Source organism: Pyricularia pennisetigena (assembly GCF_004337985.1).
Source record: "Pyricularia pennisetigena strain Br36 chromosome 4 map unlocalized Pyricularia_pennisetigena_Br36_Scf_9, whole genome shotgun sequence".
Classification (NCBI taxonomy): domain Eukaryota; kingdom Fungi; phylum Ascomycota; class Sordariomycetes; order Magnaporthales; family Pyriculariaceae; genus Pyricularia; species Pyricularia pennisetigena.
This window is the reverse complement of record NW_021940921.1, coordinates 1,392,417-1,413,584: the sequence shown is the minus strand read 5'-3', so window position 1 is coordinate 1,413,584 and position 21,168 is coordinate 1,392,417. Positions and strand designations below refer to the sequence as shown.

At 47.7% G+C, this 21,168-nt stretch overlaps 8 protein-coding genes across 8 annotated transcripts; 4 read left to right on the top strand and 4 right to left on the bottom strand.

The window, feature by feature from the left end:
• Positions 1-380: 380 nt before the first annotated feature.
• On the bottom strand, positions 381-2,148 carry PpBr36_10350 (uncharacterized protein; the record flags this gene model as incomplete). The annotated part of the gene is made up of 3 exons (XM_029897462.1): positions 381-586; positions 639-804; positions 1,687-2,148. The coding sequence occupies 3 exons, from the start codon at positions 2,146-2,148 to the stop codon at positions 381-383; spliced, it is 834 nt and encodes a 277-aa protein (XP_029744328.1).
• Positions 2,149-2,411: 263 nt separating this feature from the next.
• PpBr36_10349 (uncharacterized protein) lies at positions 2,412-4,529 on the top strand (the record flags this gene model as incomplete). Its single annotated transcript, XM_029897461.1, has 1 exon — positions 2,412-4,529. One exon carries the CDS (start codon positions 2,412-2,414, stop codon positions 4,527-4,529), a length of 2,118 nt encoding a protein of 705 aa, XP_029744183.1.
• Positions 4,530-5,356: 827 nt separating this feature from the next.
• Positions 5,357-6,280, bottom strand: PpBr36_10348 (uncharacterized protein; the record flags this gene model as incomplete). Its single annotated transcript, XM_029897460.1, has 3 exons — positions 5,357-5,642; positions 5,872-6,048; positions 6,252-6,280. The coding sequence occupies 3 exons, from the start codon at positions 6,278-6,280 to the stop codon at positions 5,357-5,359; spliced, it is 492 nt and encodes a 163-aa protein (XP_029744182.1).
• Positions 6,110-7,784, top strand: PpBr36_10347 (uncharacterized protein; the record flags this gene model as incomplete). The annotated part of the gene is made up of 3 exons (XM_029897459.1): positions 6,110-6,211; positions 6,696-7,015; positions 7,088-7,784. The coding sequence occupies exons 2-3, from the start codon at positions 6,744-6,746 to the stop codon at positions 7,782-7,784; spliced, it is 969 nt and encodes a 322-aa protein (XP_029744181.1). The 5' UTR covers positions 6,110-6,211; positions 6,696-6,743.
• Positions 7,785-8,652: 868 nt separating this feature from the next.
• On the top strand, positions 8,653-9,434 carry PpBr36_10346 (uncharacterized protein; the record flags this gene model as incomplete). The annotated part of the gene is made up of 4 exons (XM_029897458.1): positions 8,653-8,821; positions 8,877-9,116; positions 9,170-9,307; positions 9,337-9,434. 4 exons carry the CDS (start codon positions 8,653-8,655, stop codon positions 9,432-9,434), a joined length of 645 nt encoding a protein of 214 aa, XP_029744180.1.
• A 5,279-nt stretch (positions 9,435-14,713) lies between these two features.
• PpBr36_10345 (uncharacterized protein) lies at positions 14,714-16,978 on the bottom strand. Its single transcript, XM_029897457.1, has 4 exons — positions 16,790-16,978; positions 16,380-16,628; positions 16,157-16,309; positions 14,714-16,084 (listed from the first exon to the last, which is right to left on the bottom strand). The coding sequence occupies exon 4, from the start codon at positions 16,082-16,084 to the stop codon at positions 14,747-14,749; it is 1,338 nt and encodes a 445-aa protein (XP_029744179.1). The 5' UTR covers positions 16,157-16,309; positions 16,380-16,628; positions 16,790-16,978; the 3' UTR covers positions 14,714-14,746.
• Positions 16,979-19,646: 2,668 nt separating this feature from the next.
• Positions 19,647-20,180, top strand: PpBr36_10344 (uncharacterized protein; the record flags this gene model as incomplete). The annotated part of the gene is made up of 1 exon (XM_029897456.1): positions 19,647-20,180. One exon carries the CDS (start codon positions 19,647-19,649, stop codon positions 20,178-20,180), a length of 534 nt encoding a protein of 177 aa, XP_029744178.1.
• Positions 20,181-20,332: 152 nt separating this feature from the next.
• PpBr36_10343 (uncharacterized protein) lies at positions 20,333-20,887 on the bottom strand (the record flags this gene model as incomplete). The annotated part of the gene is made up of 2 exons (XM_029897455.1): positions 20,644-20,887; positions 20,333-20,601 (listed from the first exon to the last, which is right to left on the bottom strand). Exons 1-2 carry the CDS (start codon positions 20,873-20,875, stop codon positions 20,333-20,335), a joined length of 501 nt encoding a protein of 166 aa, XP_029744177.1. The 5' UTR covers positions 20,876-20,887.
• Between the last annotated feature and the right edge of the window lie 281 nt (positions 20,888-21,168).

The following is a 21,168-nucleotide window of genomic DNA, read 5'->3' as shown; positions in this document are numbered from 1 at the left end:
GCCCACATCCAGGCTTTTGGGATGGGCGAGCGCGTCAAACTAACGCGCGGCTACTGGATGCATGAGAATCCTTGTCTGGTCACCTGCAACCACTTTAGCATTTGTCCACTTTTATCCTCTCCCTTACAGAAAACCACTTTAGCGCCGTATCCATTTTTAAATCATCCTTGCAGAAAACTAGCGCCTTTTACATTCTTATCCCTGCAGTGCGGGATCGCCAAGCGCCCTGGCAGGCGTGCCCTTAACTTAAGCGGGGTACAAGTGTGGGTGAATATCAAAAAAGGTACAATTGTCCATTAATTCTGTGATATTACTGACAGGATCTCGAACTATACAGTAAAACTTTCGCGAACTATGTGATATGAACAGCAAGAGAGCACTCACGCAGACCGTTTTTTCATTTCACCAGTCTTTTTGATCGTTTTCTGCCTGGCGTCGCCCTGCTCTTGCAATCTCAGTTCAGAATCTCTAGCTTTTCTATGTCCTGGCCGATAATCTAACTCTACGAAGCGGATTGGATTATCTAGTCTGCTTAGTTCGATTACAACCTTCCTTGTAATGCCGGTAAAGATAGAGTCTCCACATGCTGGATCGTACGTTAGCTTTGGCAAAATAGAATTTAGCACACTGGCACTTACTCATAACGACGTGTTTGCCCGGTGATCGGGTAGCTTGGGAGATGATGCCCCTGAAGAATCTCTCGTCTTGACCTTTTTTGGAATAGTGACATTGCCAGTCCTTGTCGATATGAAAAGGAGCCTCGTTCGTTTCCTCGGATGGGTAGATGCACCAAAAGTGAAGTATCTTTGACAGTTAGCTTTGGAGGATGGGTTTTCGAGTTGTTACATACCGCTTGTGTGTCAATCTTCTGTAGATCACGAATTTGCGCAGCTGCCCAGTCTTCCTGGCAGTTATCCTCGAGTATCCAAATGAGGATTATTTTACGGGTTTGGTCACGAAAAATTCGATTCGTGTACCGAATCGCACCGTCCTCATCAAAACTCATCTGCTCTTTTTTCGCTAGTGTATCCAAATTATGACGGTCGAGCAGGAACAGGGCAGATGAAAGAATACCCGCGATACCCATACCTTTTGCCGCCAGAATTACTGATTCGTAGTTCCCAAGATCGATGTTCCGTCCATACGGGCCGTCCAGACGTAAACCTTTCCCTATTTTGAAGCTGGAATGATTGAAAACTCTTTCACTCTCTGATAAAAGGAAGCCAATCTCGTTGCCTCCGTCCAACGACCTTGTCGAGTGCCACATGGCAAACATCGGGAAGCTGCCTGCAAAGCCTCTCGAAGGATATATATAGAAATAGCAGCCAGGAAATGTTCTGATTGATCGAGAACATGAAACTTGTACATAGGCTGCCCCTTTCTCTTGGCGCCGAGTGTGAACGGCTGCAGAGGCCGAAAAAAATATCCGGAAAAGCCAAAACAGAAGCCTTGAGATCCAAAGCGCGCCTCCCACGACAACCGGTGTTCTACTCACAACCTCATTCTGGAGAAAAACATGCCAAAAGATACTTGCAAGGAAGGTCAAGACTAGAACGAAGTGCAGCTTCACAAACAACCAGTATCGGTATCGACGGACAATCCAAAGAGAAGTCAAGAATATCGCGGCGGAGGAGGTTGCGGCCTGTTTGGTCAGCTGGATAACAAACAATGGAGGCGGCAACTTACCAGGATTCCTGATATCTTCAGCTGGTTACCTCCAGATTGAATGGATATCCCCGCATGGATTAGACCCTCCAGGATCGCAACTCCGCCAATCCAGTAATGGATGAGGTGATAGCTACTAGTGGAAACGCTAATCAGGTCAAAAAGCGGGTTAGGGTTACCTCCCACAAACAGCGGTATTACGTTGATAGCCGAAACAACTGCCGACCGCCTTTCGAGGTCAGCGGGGCTTGAAAGACGAAACGCCATGACGAAAATGTTACAGCTGATGAATGCAAAAATTAACAATAGCTCGAGGCGCGTGGCTCTATATGCCCCTTTTATTGCAAGAGGGTATTGTATCCATCGCTCGAAACTTGTCATTAAAATTTGGGAAAGTCGTAAGGTTCTGAAAAGAAGAATTATGCACGGCCAGAAACCCAGCAATCCCATGACAAGCACGGCATATAGTTCAATGATGTTCATTTTTGAATTTTGCTTCCATTGAGAAGGGTAAAGGTTACATTTGCTGCTCATGTTTGGTCTTAAGTATAGCACATGGTTGCCCAGTATTCGGCAGGTTCCGCCCTGAGTCCAGGTTTTGGGAGACTAATTCCCTGTTCCCGCTTCCTGGTTTACACGCGGTTCTGTTGTTATTTATTTGCTGCTGAGACCTCGCTCGTTCCATACGAACTTGCAAGCGACAGACTTGAACAAATTCTTGAACTATACACCTGTTAGACATAAACATGGCGAAGACAAGAGAGAGAGATAAAAAGCTTGCCAACAGGAAAGATGACGATAAGAAAGAGGAAGGGACCGCTGCACAACGGCAGTTGAAGCGTACTGCTCGGGACATCCGTCGATTTTTCGAGCAAGCAGACGCATCCCTTGAGCAGAACTTGATTCCATTCCTTGATGAGTTAGCACCCGATGTGAACTTTGCAGCAGACCAAGCCGAGCAAATGAGTCCCTATCCAATTGAATGGTCTGGAAGCGCAAAGAAATTCGCCGCAGCCGAGAAAAAATTTCGCAAATCAGCCGAGAAAGCAGGATACAAAGTCCCTGAAGACAGTGGCGTTAGGATAAAATTTTCCGACCAGGAGGCGAAAAAAGCACCAGAGGTAAAGGGGGCACAGAGAAAGAAACCGCCGACTCCTGATAGCGAAGATGACGAGGAAGAAGAGGAACCTGCACCTGCGAAAAAACAGCCAAAAGCGACAAAGAAGCCAAAGGTTGTAGAGATATCCGATAGCGAAGATGATGAAGAGGAAGAGCCCGCGCCTACGCAAAAAAAGACAAAGGGGAAAAGTAAATTGCCAACTCCTGATAGCGAAGATGACGAAGAAGAAGAGGAACCTGCACCTGCGAAAAAACAGCCAAAAGCGACAAAGAAGCCAAAGGTTGTAGAGGTATCCGATAGCGAAGATGATGAAGAGGAAGAGCCCGCGCCTACGCAAAAGAAGACAAAGGGGAAAAGTAAATTGCCAACTCCTGATAGCGAAGATGATGAAGAAGAAGAGGAACCTGCACCTGCGAAAAAACAGCCAAAAGCGACAAAGAAGCCAAAGGTTGTAGAGATATCCGATAGCGAAGATGATGAAGAGGAAGAGCCCGCGCCTACGCAAAAGAAGACAAAGGGGAAAAGTAAATTGCCAACTCCTGATAGCGAAGATGACGAAGAAGAAGAGGAACCTGCACCTGCGAAAAAACAGCCAAAAGCGACAAAGAAGCCAAAGGTTGTAGAGATATCCGATAGCGAAGATGATGAAGAGGAAGAGCCCGCGCCTACGCAAAAGAAGACAAAGGGGAAAAGTAAATTGCCAACTCCTGATAGCGAAGATGACGAAGAAGGAGAGGAACCTGCACCTGCGAAAAAACAGCCAAAAGCGACAAAGAAGATTGCAACCATAGAAGAGGATTTAGAAATGAGAGACGCTACGAACGAGGAGGAGGGTTCACCCGAGGATTCCTCCGCGGATGATTCCTCTGAGGAGCAAGACAATATTTGGCCACTTCTCTTTAAAAGAGTTAGTACTCAAAATATGCATACGCCCGCTTGGCGAGCACTTCAACAGGATTGCAAGTTGCGTGGCTGCGACTTCGTTGATGTGAAATTCCGATTGGAGTTCCTACTCGCCCACGAAAACCCAGATGAAACCCCGAACGGACTCCTCCGTTCTGCGCGCAAGTGGATTGAAACCTGTCCTGGCGCCCTGGAGCTTCTAGAAGACGGCTTTTATGGCGACCAAAAGATGTCAAAGCGATTTTCGGCTTATCGTCGGAAGTACCCCCGCACAAATACCAAAAGTATGGTTGGTTTGAGAACGTCAAGATTGACTAGCGAAGATCCAGAGGCCGATCTAAGAGAAAGAACGTTCATTGACAGAACAAAGCCCCACGGAAACGTACAAATTACTCTAGCGTATGACCCTGACAGGTGTGACAAACGCAGTGTCAAAGGCACAATTGTACTGGATATTAGCTTTTATTTAGCAGTCCAACTCAAGAGCCTTAACACTGAGCATCCGCAGGCAAAAAGGTATGTTCTAGTGAAAAAGTCAGACTACAGGGAGCAGGCATACCAATGCCCGGTGTCAATAATTGGCAAAAGTCGTGACGCGTCCTCACTCAGCGGCAAAAAGCTATCGGAAGTTGTAGTCGCGTTCTTTGCTTCCGCGCCGGATGAAAACGCCCAAAGATGGCCGCGGACATACGTCGTAGGCTACTTCAAAAATGACTCACCGGATGTACCATTCTATGTGTGGAGCAGGTCAGTTTTTCGGACTAAGTTTGGCGCTGGAGTTGATGAGGAGATAAACGCCGCCCGAAAAAAATGCGGGCAGCTGGAGATTCGCAAGCGTTAAGTTTTGTTGCTGCAAAACTCACAGCAGTGGATAATGCAATTGGCAGTTTTGCTTCTACGGAGAATCTTAATGCCGATCAGGCTTCTGTCCGTTCTGTTTGTTCTGTTTGTTCTGTTTGTTCTGTTTGTTCTTGCACCCCTGGAGGGACGTAGGAGCAGACCCTTTTCCTGATTTCCTTCGAATTGCAGATAGGAACAATAAAGACGCCTTCATCGTATCTCCAACTAAGTTCATCACGCTCAGGTTATTTCCGTAGGCTTTTGTTTTCCCCATATTGCGGTATTTGTGATGGCTTCCCCAAAATAATCGGGGGATTTTTTGTGGCCGGATCACCGTGTTGCTTCAGGAGCTGGAAATTACTACCGGTGTGCTGAAGAAGCGGAGATAAACCCGACAGTTTGGTATCACAATAAAAGCGTTTGCACATATTTTGATAGGTTGGAACCAGCCCACCTATAATTTGTTTTGCAATACGATTGGCCAATATTCATTCATGCCCCACACACCGTGAAAAAGCTTAGGATTACATTGGCGCTAAAAACTGCGAGTCCAGCAAGTATGAAGAGGCATGTATCCACAGCAAAGTTATTTCGGACTACACACCTAAATAATATGAAAATCCCCCACGACAAATGTCGCATAAATCTTTGAGGTGAAGAATCAACCGAAACACATGCTACATATAATCGAAGACTCCTCAACGCGACTCGGATAGTACAATAGTTGTAAATAGAGTTGTAACGGTTCGAGTTACTGTAACCAACCCTCGAGCGATGTCAGGGGCTGCAAGACGAGAAGCGGTGCTAACCTGAACAAAACCATTGCCGTCAGCGCTGGGGCTCACGGTATTGGATAAATTGGAGCGTGGGATGGATTGATCCTCGCTGATAACCACAGAACTCGCGGGGCTTGCGGCTGTGGTTACGGTTATGCTTGTGCTTGGCGTTGTGCTTGGCGTTGTGCTTGGCGTTGTGCTTGGCGTTGTGCTTGGCGTTGTGCTTGACGTTGTGCTTGACGTTGTGCTTGACGTTGTGCTTGACGTTGTGCTTGACGTTGTGCTTGACGTTGTGCTTGTACTCGAAGTTGTGCTTGTACTCGAAGTTGTGCTTCTGCCTGTATTTGTGGTCGAATCACCTTCCACAGAGTGAAAAGACGCCAACAGTGTCGTGTTACCATTCTGGGACCACGTTTGACAAGAAATAGTCCCGTCTTGTGACTGGGGAGCTCGAAGGGTGCCGCGTCCCTCCGAAACATTAGCGCGCATACACATATGTGCTGCCGCCCCGCACGTCCTACACAGCTTTTTTATTAGTGTAAGGTAGAAAAGAGGCAAGGGATGAACGGGTCTGACCAGGTCACATATGCATCACCATTTGGCACACTGATGGGCACCTGGAAGCTGGCGTTTTCCGATCCAAAATGACAGGATCCTGAGCCATAAAAGTATGTGATTGGTGGAAAGGCAGGATTTGCAAAGTAAATGGCTGCGCGGCAGTCTTTCCTGGCCGGGGTATGGTTGCTGCAAAATCTGGTTAGCATTGCTGCATTAGTGACGGAGGGAGGGGGTTTAGTGCATGTACATTGTTTGTATTACGGATTTGCCAGCAACGAGCTGCAAAGGAGGGTCTGAAATACAAAGGCTAAAATGCCCTCCGAACGCGCTGCTCAAAGGAATAAAAACAGTGAGAATAATCGAAAGCAGCATCTTGAGCTGGTGCTTACAACAAATCCGGAAGTTTGTTTTCTTGCATTTTCTTCAGGCGAAAAGGCGGTAATTGGCCGTTTTGTATCTTTGAACGACGCTGGACCCCGGATCCCGGCTTACGGTATCTTAGGTTCATCCAAGCCCGCAACCAGGCGCCATGTACCTAGTTTAGAGGGAAGTCTTGGCCTCACTGGCGGCTGTTACAGCAGAAGTTGCAATTGAACTTGTGTATCACCCTCAGTCCTGATTTATAATGCTGGCTGGTTGCACGGGTGCCAAAATGCTTTTTGGCCTAGACAGTTGATGTGTAACGCCATGATAACCATTATCCAGCGGTACAGTAGCTATCATAGGGCGCAAGTAGACCTTGCTTAGCATCCTCACTTGATTCTCTCGCATCTTAAATGCATGGTATTACCGATTCAAAATCAATGTCGTCTCTGTGCAATCACGCCCTTCAGCACGTTATACGACCGCGATACCGCACCCGCCTCTTGACAGGTCTATCCATGGTAGTGTTAACAACATGCTTGCTACTGTACAGTACTTCCATCTTGCAACGGCCCGGTTCACCAGACCATGGCTTCACCCGGCAAAAACACCGCAGCTGGGACGATGCTTCCGCAAAATATGACTGGGTCAAGCCACACCAGGATCCCCTTATTCCTCAGAGTATTTGGCAGATTATACTCCCGAGAGTCTGGGGTAAGAAGAATCAGGTAAAGCCAGACACTTTGAAGGAGACGGCTACCTGGCTGGCCATGAACCCAGACTACACATAGTAAGTGCAGTCAGCTGGGGTATCTGTGCTACAAACTCATCAATTCCTAGGGCTTCAACTGACTATTTGCAGTACTCTAGTTGGTCCTGATGGCGGGAAAGACTTTGTCAACCGCTACTTTGGCCATGACGAGGCCATCGTCTCAACCTTCAACTCCTTGCCTAATGTTGGCATGAGATCCGATCTACTTCGATACTTGCTTCTCTATATTGAAGGTGGTGTCTATACAGACACAGACACTGTCGCGTTAAAGCCCATTGACGACTGGGTACCGAGACCGTTCCGCAACCATACCCGGCTGGTCGTCGGTATTGAGTTCGACCAACGTGATGGAGGCAGATGGGCCGACATCGCTCATACAGTCCAGTTCTGCCAATGGACCATAGCCGCCGCCCCTGGTCACCCTGTCTTCCCAATGATGATATCCCGGGTTGTTCAGTCTTGGGATGATCTGAAGCAAAAGCACAACATCTCCAGCGAAAGCCCGTCTTGGAGACCGACGAGTTTTGAGGTTATGAATTCCACCGGCCCAGCAGCATGGACGGATGTGGTTTGGGAATATTTGCAAGAGACGGACAAGGGTTTAACAGACATGAGGGACCTTTCATCTCTAGGTACTCCGACGTTATTCCGCGACACACTCATTCTGCCGATCGATGGGTTCGGGATGGGGCAGCCACACTCAGGCAGTACCAATGACGGAAGCATTCCTGATGAGGCATTTACAAGACACCTGTTCCGGGGTTCATGGAGGGAAAACCAGCGTTAGAGACTGTGGTCTTGGTTTAGTGCTGTGCCGATTTGCACTGGAAGCACACATTTGTGGCTTCCTCCAAAGACGATAACTCACGATTGATGAAGAGATTAAAGAAGTTCTATGTACTAAGATATGTTCGTGCTTCGTACGAAGACGTAACATAAACAGCAAAAAGACTGTTAGATATATTGTCTGCTGCACAGAGCCCATCGAAACAGTCTAGAGCTTAGTGACAGGTCTGAGGCAAAAGTGGCGATCTAATCCTTGATCGTTTTGCTGTGGCCAAGGCCAATGAATGCTCCAAGTCCCCGGGTAAGCGTGCATGTTCCACCTGCCTGGCCAACAAGACAGGCCTTGATGACGTTTCTGATGTCACTCATGGTCTCAGCTTGCGGGGTGATCATACGAAAGCGTCAACTTTGCCCCAGCAACATTAGCAGTATAAGGAATCGGTTTCCTTGTCCCGGCCCTCCTAGGCCACTCGAACCTTCAAAAAAGGCGAAAACGTGCGAGGGAGACTGCTGGAGGACTCACATCTTTCTGATGTGATACCCACTGTAATCTTTCTACTCGATAAATTCGGCAGACCAATGAGAGCCAATTTGTTGCGTGTCTCGGTCAGCGGCGCGCTTTTGCAGGCTCTTGGCGTGCATCTGCAGTGATCAGGACGAAAAGAACAGTGATAGGATTGATTGGAAGCCCCCGCTCTGTGTTCTTTCCATGAAATGTACGGTACCTCTGAACTCCACCCTAGGCCAACCCCCAGGCTCTGTCTTCTACTCGTAGAGCAAGTGTCTGTGCTGCCATAAAGCGAATCCTTTCCCAACGCCTGACCACGACGAAACTTAGCCTTAGACATATATTTGTTATTTCCTCCACTATGGCGCCCTGCCCTTACCGAATTGTCTATCCCGGTCCTAATGATGGGAAACTGGCGTTCAAACGAGATGAAATGCTGCCTGGCCACTTCATTCGATATGGTGTCCAAAATGGAACAAAACTGCGATTGCCAGATTGGCGGCACCTGAGTGAAAGCACGAGTTTTACCGGTAAGCCTTTCTCTCCCACGAGTCCAGAAAAAATGCACAATCTAACCGATAACAGCAGAGGATGGCATTATTTATAACCGTGGCGACTTTATAGAAGTAGACACTGGTTCCGCGAGTTACTCGATCGCCATCCTTCTCGAAGTTCGCCTTCTCGAAGTGCACCGAAAACTTGATGGCCGCAAGATAGTGCCAGAGTCATGCCAAAAGTATCTGCGGGTTTTTTGGATGTATCGGCCGAGCGACATGCTCGCAAAACCAAGAACGGAGTGTTCCGGACTTTACAAGTCAAATCATAGTACGCCACATAATGCTCCCGTAAGCCAGTGCAGTTAATAATGTAAAGAATAGTGGATATCATCAACGCGTCGTGGGTTGAATCAAAAGTGGCAGTCGAACCGAAACCGGCATCATACTACTGCTACAAGAGAGAAAGGTTGTTCTACCTTGCGAAGCGTACGGGCTTCTTCCCACCAAAAATCCAAAATGGTACGAATTATGCTATAGACTCGATCAAGTCGAGAGGACGGCCAAGAGGACGGCGAAGGATGATCGCAAACTCGAAAGGGAGCACATGATCTTGAGGAAAGTGATGGCAGACGTTTACTACTCTTAGTTTTATGTGAAATGTTATCTCAGCCATATTATTGCGAGAAAGCTTCGCAACATAGAAATGGGTAAAGTCATTACCAGTAGCTTCGGCTGTGGCAATAGGCTCTAGATCAATGAGTTCTGCGCAACTAATTTCAGCCTGCGCGGTTGCGAAGAAGCCGGAGCGAGATAATAAACGCGGATCCACCACGGAAATTTTGCAATCCGGTCGGGCAAAGCTTGCACTTGTGTCCCACTACCTGTGCTGTGGCTCGTTTGGTATTGTGGCTGGGATTGGAAGTATCTTTGGATGCGCCACCAGTGGATTGTGCCTTAGCTCGCGTTGGCGTGGTTGCCAGGGTACCATGCGACTTTGTACCTCCCGGTGTCCACGCACACCCCTGCCTGCACGAGAGCAAACAAAAAATATATCGCGTACTTGATGGCCTACAAATGGGTATCCAGTCGATTTTTAGAAGTAGATTGATAAGTGTATGGAGATAATGGTCGAGTTTGATTGCAAACCTTTAACCCAGAAAGCTTGAGAGTAAGAGTGCCACCGGGCTTCAACAGTCTTGGGTATGTAGGTCGCTCCTCGTCACTGCTGAGTGAAGTCGTTGAGGGACAAGCTGCACCTGGCAGACAGGATCGAAGGAGTTGCAAACGATCAAGACCAATTGCAGTTTTTTTTGCAACATTCGACATCCTGGAAAGCTTGGGCGACCAAGCAGCTGTCGCCACCTTGGCTCCCATGACTGTGGTGATACAGTTCCCCGGTTCGGCGAAGGGGAAAGCTGTATTTCGCCGCCACTTCCTAACATATGCTCAATACTATCGACGGCCAAAATCATTCCCACCTGACAATCTTCTATAATGAAATGGCGGAACTGGGCCAGTTAACGAAACCCGGTCCCTGTGTAACAAACGGGTCACTGCAGGCTTTGTGCTAGCCTCGCTGACCTTGGCTATTCTCCCTATTATAAAAGTCTTTCGTACCAGACAAAGGCATCTATAACTTACGACAGCAAAATCAGTAAAAAAAATCAGAGAAGTAAGATTTCACCCCATAACAAAAAGAAACCCTCAACCAAAATCACCTCGAAAATGGGCCGAAGCGGATATAACTGAGTTTGCCGGAACATGGGCGATGATCCTCTCTCAATTAGGTACGAGTGTGGCAACAGAAAGCCAAGTTTGGAGAGTCGCTAATTTTTACCATTAACAGGAGTTTGGAAGCAAGGGCAACGCTTCTGAAATGCAATATGCCAGAGTCCTGAGAATCTCCTTAGGGGTTGTGGGTGTACAAGTTTTGGCTTACAGTCTCTTTGTTCCTGGTCATCGCCGACTATGCTGCTGTTTTCGATGGGTTTGCCGTCTGTGCTGGGCCTATCTGGCAAGATTGGTCTTTGCCGAATGTTAAGTTGACTTTGTGGCAAGCTTGGGGAACTATTGTAGGGCGGGTCAATGGAGAGATCAGTAGGATAAAGCTGTGGTCATGAGCTGCATTGCGTGGTATATAGCGAGATTTTATGGGAATGGGCATTCGAGCCCATGGGAAGGTTGTGCTAAGCTACTTCGTATGATTTTCCTTAAACACTCTGGGTTAACGCAAGTCCAATTTTGAGCCACTGCCGCTATGTATCCGCCATACAATATTATTGGCCAGTACGCCAATACAGTTTACACTCGTTTGTAGCCATCGAGAAGGTATGGATCGTCTTCGGACAAGCGCCTACGAAGAGAACGCCGCAGGTCTAGTACCGAAGCTGCGAAAGACGTGGGGAATCTTCCGAGGGCAAGTGGTTCGAGAATAACAGCGTCCTCATGAGGGATTAAAAGTATGATAATGCGCAAGTAACGCCGATACATAGTCGTTGGACCTCTTTGTAGCCCACTATGGGACCCAGGAGTGTGTGAATAAAACTGACAGTGGCACTATTGCTGAGCTTTCTTCTTGTCGGTCTTGAAAGAGGTCGGCATGAGACCCTGACAGCGAATATCTGGCGTAACCTCTCTGGCTCGCTTTAATCGCGTGTGACGTCAACATAAAGAAATATGTAAACCTCAACAGCCGACCTACCGTCGCCACGTTCACGGGTGAAGGGGTTTGCATGCTCCTTGCAACAGTAGCCCTGAGCTGATAATCGCCAAACCTGCCTCTGAACAGACTTTTTCCTATTCGTTCACCGTCTCCTAATCTGGGTTCTAGCTCTTTTTCAACTGGGGTCATCCAACAAAGGAAAGGCGTGTAGCCCTGTCGTTGGTTATGGTCGTTTCTATGATGAGATCATGGTTGTATGTGGGTAGTTGGTAATGCAGCAAGCAAGAAGAGTGCAAGAGAAGCGTGCGGGATGGTGCCGTGGCGACTGCTAGCGGATTCACACGTCTGTGATGTGATATTCAAGCTGCACCTCTGGATGAGGGCTTTGGCCTATTAGCACACGTTTACCTGCAGCCGGACGGAGGTGATAAATAAGATTTATTGGAAGACATTTCCCCTTATCTCCATTGACCCACTCCACTAGTGAGACAATCTTACTCGCGAGCGTGTAGTAAAAATTGATTGGAATATCGTCTCTCCAGCATGTCTCAGAGCTCATCGTGACGGACAGTCATCCTCTAGCCACACCAAAGCTTAGAACATGAGTCACAACACATTTGTGACACTACAGAATAGCCGACAGTTAGAATTTTGGTATCTGCTTGCGCTTGGCTGCGCAGTCCCTTTGCCAATCCCTGGAAAACTGGCTGGGGGCGACGGACTGAACCAAATGACTGTTCGCCCTCCTGGCCCTACAATATATCGTTTCTCCCCACAACCTTGTCACGTTGGGGATGAAGCGCTAGCGGTCATTGACTCCGGTCTGGAATTTGGATAAAAATAGTTGCAATACGTATATTCTTGGTATTGACAGCTTGGATTATTGAGACCTGCCGCAATTGTTGGCCGTTTTCTTGAGCGAGACGTGATCTATATAGAATGGAAATGGATTGGAAACCAGTGGGCATTGCCTCACCTTGAGTCACAATTGTAGGAAATGCTCAATTTCTTTCCAAAGCTCTGCCGTAATCAGAAGTCGGGAAACGATTACACAGCAACGTATTTTTGTGATACTCCTGGGTTCAAAACCAGTCTCTCGTTACACAAATGAACCTACAAAAAGCACGCTTCGGAGGGCATCCAGAACCGCTGAAACTAAGCCTGTCAAAGACAAAAATACTCCCTGCTGCCTAACCCATTACCAACCGCTCAGAAGCCCAAAGCCCATACTTTCAGCTCGAACCGTCAGATTGTAATTTCCTACAACGAATTTCGTCACTCTCATGTATCCTATTTAAATGACGCTGTAGGGTGTCTTTGCGCGTAAACTCTGTGTTGCAAAGTTTACATGTGTAAGTTTGCAAACCCGAAGAAAGTTGGCTGTGTTCTATTCGTACGTTTAGTTATCGTATAATCAAATTCAAGACAAGAAGCACTCTTACGTATTGACTGATGCCTCTTCAAACCATAATTAGTCGCGTATGTCTTTGAACAGGTAAAACAGGTGAACCTTCTAGTAACAACCTGCTCAAGAATCGGGCTTGAGGTCTGGGTAGCAGGTGTAAACGTTTGTTGTTGGCTAGGCGGATATTCAAGGTTTTCAAAATGAGCTGTGACCCCGGATTGTGGGTCGAGAATCATCGAGTTCTCCAAAGGTAGTGAATTATATGCCACGCCGGCTTGGATTTGCAGCCCGTCGTGCTGACCATGGCCTGTATTTTATTCCATGCGAAAGTGCACACAGTTAGTAGTTTTGTGCGGGATAGGTGCAACATAGCAACTCACCGATGGTTTGTGCTTCAAGTGCCGTCGAATTTGTTTGGAAAACATATTCTAAGCTCGGATGTGTTTGAGCAGGCCAAGTGCTGTGGGAATAGTTAATCTGCTCCAATAGCGGAGTTTCATCTTCTCCCTGCCACAGATGGCTATCGTGCTGGGGCTCAGCACTTCTTGTAAAAGAGAATTCTTCCATCATAACTCCTCTGCTGGTAGCTCAGCTTAGAGAATATTCCGCCGAGGCCTGGATTTGACCGCGATGCTTCCTGCTTCTCAGCCTGTGTGAATTTATTTCAACTGAGAAACTGGATCAGAATCGGTCAAGATTGGTAATTTATGTTGCTCTATACTGGGTAGCACCACCGCAGGGTCACATGACACTTGCAACTACGTACAACGCGTTCGCGAAGACGCATCTTCCAACCATCATCACAATTCCTTCCACACGAAAACACTTGTTTGTTGTTGTTTTGGGATGTCAATCAGCACGCGTCACAGATAAGCGATTGGATCACAGGTCTTGAACAAGGCTTATACGACCTGATAACAGGTTTGACCGTTACTACGGTCTGTGTCCAGTCAAGTCTAAAGGTGAAGTGTAAATAAGTAGACCTCCACCATAGGAGAAACTGTGCAACCCACAAAGCGCAGGGTGTTTTAATAGCTGCAGCCACTGACTCCACACCCTTCTCGCATTGCTCAGCCGGCTTGCATGCAATCTCTCTGCTAGGATGAAGTTTAATTGGGCTGGGATCAGCAAACAACGCATACTTCCATCTACAAAGGGTTTCATTTCACATTATGACTGACGCCCAGGAAAAAGGGGCTGCCAAATGCACCTTCGGATATAAATTACCACTATCGAAAAGATCCACTCTTGACAAATCACTCCTCCGGGACGCGTACTGAGTCAGTGGTCTACGTATCCTAAAACATATTAATAAACCAGCTGATTCGCGCCCTATGGTAGGTTGCCCTCATCTCGATGTTGAAGCAACGGTATGCATGGCCTAGAGCGCGTCGTCGCGAACTTGTCGTAAATCTTTCTCTATATTGCGTGACTTCACAGTAGCCTCATGCGTAAGATGGCGAAATAGTCGCCAGGGCATGGACTGCCTCGAGCACTGAGGCTGAGAATATGCTCACCTTACGCCTTCTACTTTCAGTCAAGGGCAGGCTTGGATCTTTGGAGGCTTAGAAAAACGGCAGTAGAGTGCGTCTTTTCAGTATTCTACAAATCCATATACATTCGGTAAAGCTGCGAGCCCTCTGTTGAGGCCGTTACAATGAGCATGAAAATCCTGTTGCCCGTTCACGAGATCTTGATTTTGATTCCAGCTGCTTTCGCTCTAGCCCACTTTGAAAGAGTTCAAAATTCCATACAATCACATTTTGTTTCAAATTTTGACCAAATTTTCAATAACTGGGCAAAGGACCCAGGTGTATCACACAGAAAAGTTGCTGCTGCCTCGAAACCAGGCTCTCTCATCTTTCTCAGGAAACTTAATGATGACAGGATTTTAGTTTGTTTCCTCGCCTGACAATTCTCCATCTGTGCTTTCTGGCCCTGAGCTGGTGCTCACGAGCTCCGCCTCTGGGAGGACGTCCTTGTCGTCCAGGAACGTGGCTTTAGTGATAGAAGAGTGTGTGTTAACGGTTGACACATACTTGGCCGTCGGACGAAACTTTTTCGTGTTAACGTCGTACGTGATCCAACGACCCTCCTCGCCGTCTCCCGATGTTCGGATCTGTGCGATCTGGTACGCGATCCACAGACACCTCTCACGACGTTGTTCTCCCATCAATGGACTCTCAAACGTCTTCTCGGCTTCCTCCATGTTTTCATTGACGCTGAAATGATCGGCCGGAAAGGCCATCTCAGCCCAAACAAGCCCGCGCATTGCCCAATCCTCGGGAAGCGGCCTCCTCTCGCCTGTACGGGGGAACTCGCTCGTCTCGTATTTGTTGGGAGACTCAAAACCCGCTGCAAAAGAGTTTAAGCATAAACTGAGTAGATGCCAAGAGAAAGAAGCCTCGAGATGCGAAATTGCTGGTGGTTGAGCCTCGGCCCCGCCTGGGCCCTTCAGGATGGCCATCTGATGCAAGAACATGAGCCTAACGTTGAGGTAAGAAAGTATGTTCGGATCCCCCAGCCGTGAAAGAACAATTGTATCTGTGCTTTCCACAAACCGGAGAACTTCTTTAAAAAGTTTGGAGAGGTCGACCACGTCATCTTTGGCCTCCGTGGTGGCGGCAACTGGAGCATTTTCATCACCAGTATTGGACGGTTTCTGCGTCTCTGAAGCTTCTTGCTCGGCCGAAGCTGGTTCGTCTCCGACTACAACTTTCCTCATAGGGATGTCTTTGTTCGAAGCGTCAAGTGCCATCATGAGAACGTTGTTAGGCAGGCCGTAGTCCAGCAGTGCACAAAGATTTGTCACGGCGATTTGATATCCTGCCTCAAGCCAGCGGCTTGCGCCCTTGGCCACAGCCAGGTCGAGGTTCGAAAGAAATTCATTGCGCGCATCTTCGAGATCTTCGGTGTCCTTGCCGGTGAAGAAAGTTCCGTGACACCTGACCAGCGCACGATCGACGGCGTGTAGCTTATGGTGTGTGCCAGCCATGATGGGTTCGAAGAGGGTGAGAATTGAGTCCCTGGCGCTGTTAAAGGGAATGGGCACACACAAGCTTTTGGCGTAGTAAAAAAGCTGTGTTACAACATTAGGTCTCGCCAAGATTGCTAGATGGTGATACAGGCGTCCAGTGGTGGGTGCCTTGTCACTAGCTCGCGAGTACCAGTCGCGAGAAACAGCTGTCCAGACCTCTCTGTCGCGAACGTCGTCGTCTTCAATGGCCATTCTAGACTCACGCAATACCAATTAGGCGGGCAATTTTTCAGAGGAGCAGAACACAAAAAGGGGTGTACTTACCTATATCTTGAAAGGTCTCCCAAACATTCTATCCAAGTATATTTAAAAGCTGGCACAGTTTCATACAAAAGTGCCATTATAGAGTACGAGGAGTAGATGAATGTGAGCATGTACTCAAGCGAATGTGGCAAACGGTGCCTCAACAGCTCCAAACTTCAAGTAGAACAAAGAATCAGTCTCGTCTGTCTCGCAAAACCATGACAGAATTATCAGGGAGTCTTACAAAGTATGAATGCCGTGTCGCCACATGCGCGCCGGCATTGTATATTTGGAGGCAAGGCGTCGCAGTGCTGGACTTGCCGAAGGGTGCTGAGAGGCGAGGAAGAAGTCGTGGTACTGATGTAGTAGCGTCCGGTGCAAGACAATAAGAGCTTGCCACTGGTCGGTATTTAGCTTTGGGGAAGCCGAGTCGTTATTCAGCGAGGAGTGTGCATTATCGACCTCTATGCATTTGTTCTCGACCATGACAAGACTAGATTGCAGCAGGATTAGTACGATATGAATACGCCAGCCTCACTTCAGATGATTATTTCGAGTGCAATTAACAGGCTTCTGTCGCACGCCAACCTTTCGGCAGGCAGGTGGGAAGCCGCCCGTATCTTGTGCTCTGGTCCACGCTGTGCCAAGACTTACTCAGCATATACGCCTTTTACCTCATCCACTAACTGCTTCTCACCTAAAGGACGTGTCTCTAGCTGTTTTACCAGCTTGTTGACCTTTTCGGCTTCGGCAGACGATTCGCAGACCGTCGAGACTGCAGTCGAACCTGTGGTTGGTTTTACCATTGTGTGAGAAGTATCTTTTCTCGATTGCAGATTTCTGAAGGTGGCAGCAATTCATAAGAATAAGGACAGCAATCGGACTATGCTGGTACAAAAAGGAGTTTGGGATACGAATCGCATTGACGAGGAATGAAGAAGCTCAACTGTTCAGGACATCTTAGTTTGCTGAAATCTGCTCTTTGTATATGTCGCCTTTGGTTCGCCCAAACCTTGGTTAAAAAAAAGGCAACCATTTGGATCCAGGAGCATTTACTCCCTGCTCATAGTAGAGAGAGAGCTTGGAGTGCTAGCAGGCCGACCAGCCCTGTTTGCCCAATCCAATGACATCTCCAACTTTTGTACCTCATGTACCTCAGGCCCTTACAGAAAGCATCCCCTGTCCAAATCAACAAAAACAATTACTAGCAAATGAATTCACCGCTAACAGATCTAGTAGCTTCTGTTTGTATGCGACAGGAAACACTGTTGTTAATACAGGGACCTAGCCTGATGCCACCGATAATGCAGACGCTCCTTACGTAAAAGCGGTTAAACTCTCTGAAGAGAAGTAGCACGGCCTACTTAGGGGACAGAAGCTAAATACGGACAAGGATGCTGATCAATCGAAATCAGGTGCAGTGACGATAATACACAACGCAGGTTTTAGGCGAAACGAGAATGGTTCCTAGAAGAGCAGTCAAAATTTCCCGGCTCTGCCTTCCTTTGATGGCCAATTTTCGGACATAAAATCTCTGTTTGAAACAGTTGGTGAGCAGCTTCCAAAAGCGTACTCAGCACCACACACTTGCTCGATTGATGAAATCTTTCATGCTCTATTTTTCAAACTTTCACGTTGGTTGGGCGCGATTTTGTTTACCTTGTTTGGGTGTGTAGAAAGTGCGCTGAAGTTTGCCTGTAGGGCCCATGCAACCTATCATCAAGGGGGTGAGCGTAGGGCACCCTCTGCATCGAAGTTTAGCTGTCACCATTGTTACCGGGCCAAAACTCCCCGGCTGATGTTGTAGCCTTGTCCGGCATTTTGAATCCCTCAATACTGAAGGTGGGATCTTGAACCATGCTCTTTCCCTGAAACTTGCGGTTCCAAGTAGTGTGGTGATTTCAGTTTCTTCTTGGGCCTTCATCTTTTCAGCCCCTCAAGCACAAGACTGGTGCTAAATGCTCATCATTAAACCGCATATTAACCAGCCCCCGGCAAACTTTGGCCACTCAGTCGAGAGGGTGCGGTCCCTGTGTAGATCGCTGGGTTTGGTCCCCCACAAGAGGTTTATGCTGCCGCTGCCTTAGTTCGCCAAACCGCATGTTGTTGTGAAGAAGGCATCCATAGGCACCCTAGCTTGAAGGCCAGATCACTCCAATTGGCAGGCCCGCACCAATCAACTTCAAAAGTAACAACAGGACGCGAGGTTTGTAACGTGTATTTGTGAGTCACCATCTTTTTCTTTTGGATCTGGAGGCCCTCGCATATCTTCAAACTTGTAGGCAGGTGTGATAATGATCAGCTTGTGCGGTTCATTTGACGCGTAATGATCACAACACGTTCGACTTCGCGTCCAGATGGCTTAAAACGTTTCCGAGAGAAATGACGACGAACACAGATGCAACTGTAGGGTATCTGTTTAACTTTTATTAACTATTCGTAGGTAATCTATGCCAAAAATGAAGGAAGCGACATGTCGGTTCTTTTTGCTGGACTACCTGCTGAGCTGTAATAGAGAAACCCAAGACTGCTGTTTATGTATTTTCAATAGTTTTGAAATAAAAGGTTATATCTTATTCTCTCTTCAACTGCAATCACATTGCCGGCTGCTGGTATTAGATTTGTCCCGAAAGCTGATGCAGGCATCCTGCTCTATCACCACGTATTTGTCGTCAGTCTAGGGGCAGGATGACTGGCACCCCAACCTCCTGTCCTTGATACAACCTTCAAAAGAACCTTCGAGGACCCACCTTAGCGGGACAGTACACCCATTAAGCCGTCACGGTAATAAGATGATTTCTCGCGAGATCATAGGGTGGGTCTTGGAACGTTACACAAAAGGATTCCCTCGCCTCTTTGTCTTGATATTCCTTGCTCGGGTGGGTTTAAAATGGTCGTGGATGGGGTGTATGCGTTATATTCTTGATCGTTGGACCACCCCGGGAACAGTAAATGAAAGTCGACAGGCTGGAGTCGTAAATCTATAGACTGACCTTGACTACATGTCCGACGCGTTATCCCAATAATCGCGCCAACGCATGTCGCCCCTGGGCCGGCCAGCGCGCTCGTGTAATTCATCTGCAGAGGTGCTGAGGAGGGGAGTTTGTGATACAAAAAGACTGATTGGAAGAACCGCCAAGTCGCCTCCTCCATGTAGGCGTATCTTTACAAAGCTTACGCCGTTACATCACTCTATTCGAAGATTCATGAGGGAGGCAAGATGGTTCCCTTTATGATTGGCGATATCAGAGAAGGACACTGTCTAGAGTGCAGTGAACTATACAGGAACTTAGTTGAGCTTTTCTCTGCCTTATAAAGTGTGTTGGGTGGCTGCGCTGTTCTAGCTCTGTCTACACTGAATCAGAGGGCATACTATCGAGTACCGCAGCGCAGTATTTATCATTCGCTCATTCATCTCCGGCAGCTCATTGAGCAGACGCCGTTATCGCTCCATTATTTACCAAACTCTCTATTGTGTTGTTAAGCGGCATTCAAATCGAAAACACTCATCATGGACGGGTATCCCGAATCTGACGAATGCGCAATCGACAGTGATTCCGACTCGGAAAATGAAAGCCTGACTCAAAATCTGCCTTTTGAACGGATGTTTCAGAGAACAAACGTATCATCCAGCCGAACCTCAAAATCATTGCTTACCGTGGGGTTGGAAAATGAGACGCACCCAGCAAAGAGTCAAACGAAAAACCACCATTCCAGCTTGTATAAATGCTCAAGCTACGAACCTATGAAGAAAGTCGACATTGAAGGCAGTAAGAGCAAAGTGTTGAACAATCAACCTAAAGGCGCTCTTGTAGCAGAGACAGTACTGAAAAACAACTCTACTGAACTTCGTGAGGGCGTTCAAAAAGGAAAGTCAAACGAGAACTCCAAAAATTCATGGCCCGCAAGCACCACGTCACGGCGAGAAAACATGTCGGGTAATGGTCACCAAAATGTACGGTATCTTGAGCAAGACACGTTGGGGAAGAAAAGTGATGACTGGGATCAGTTCGACACCCACGATTATCACAGCGCTTGCTGGTAAATACTGGTTGCTGGTTATGTACATCGCTTCTCCCCACTCAACCCAGCAGTTTGAGCGCTCCAGCAAGCACAAGAGGTTTTAGTCAAGACAACAGGAGTCTTACTCTCGACCGCAAGCTCCTCTTCCTTCCCCAAAACAAGAGCACTGTCCGGCTACTCAAAAGAACGCCAAAAAGCATCAAATCTCAAAGACGCAACCAATTTGCAGACTTCAACCAGCCTCTCCAAGCGACAAACTTCTAGGTTTGCTTTAGTATATATACGAACTATAGCCATGTTATTTTCCCGTGCCGAGTCGTACTTGAACACGTAGGTTGCGAAGGGGCGGCAGGGTTGGGCTCTTCTGAGTTGGTTCTGCTCCTCCCATCGAGTTTGGTAGAGGCCGTTTGCCCGGCCCATGTCCCATTTATCACCTACCTCATCTTCAAAGGTTCTTCAGGGTGTTTTTGCAGTTGGCATCGAACCTGAGGTTCCAAAGGCGGACAGAGGCCATAATATCTCTGCATTGCCCAGCTCGTACTCGCGCCCTAGCAATCTGTCAACAAATCTGACACCGGCCTTGGTGCGGAGCTTGCTGTTGCCAGTATTTCTAAAGCCAAGCATGGGGCGCTCACAACGCTTGCGAATGCGGCGCAGCTTGTCGTTAAGGTGATTACCAGTCTCGATAAAACTATCAACCATCTCCTTGCTTTCCATGGTGCGGATACAGCTAGTTGCAGGAGGTTGCGAGGTTACCTTGCATGGGTGACCGGTTTTTCTTTTCTTTCTTTTCTTCTTTTTTTTGTTAGGCCAGCTTAATTGGAGCACATATTTCTCTGCTATCTTGGCCAGCCCTCAAGATTAATGATTGGATAACAGGCTTTGAACGAGTTCTACACCGCCTCGACGACAGTTGTCCGTCTCATTTAATAGGCCTTTGATCACCCTATGGTACAACTCACAAGCCGTGAAAAGGGATATCGTGATCAGCACATTCATTAAAGCTCAAC

What these genes read in the sequence shown, in the direction of transcription:
- PpBr36_10345 (XM_029897457.1), bottom strand. Translation starts at nt 16,084, where the DNA reads ATGGCCATTGAAGACGACGACGTTCGCGACAGAGAGGTCTGGACAGCT.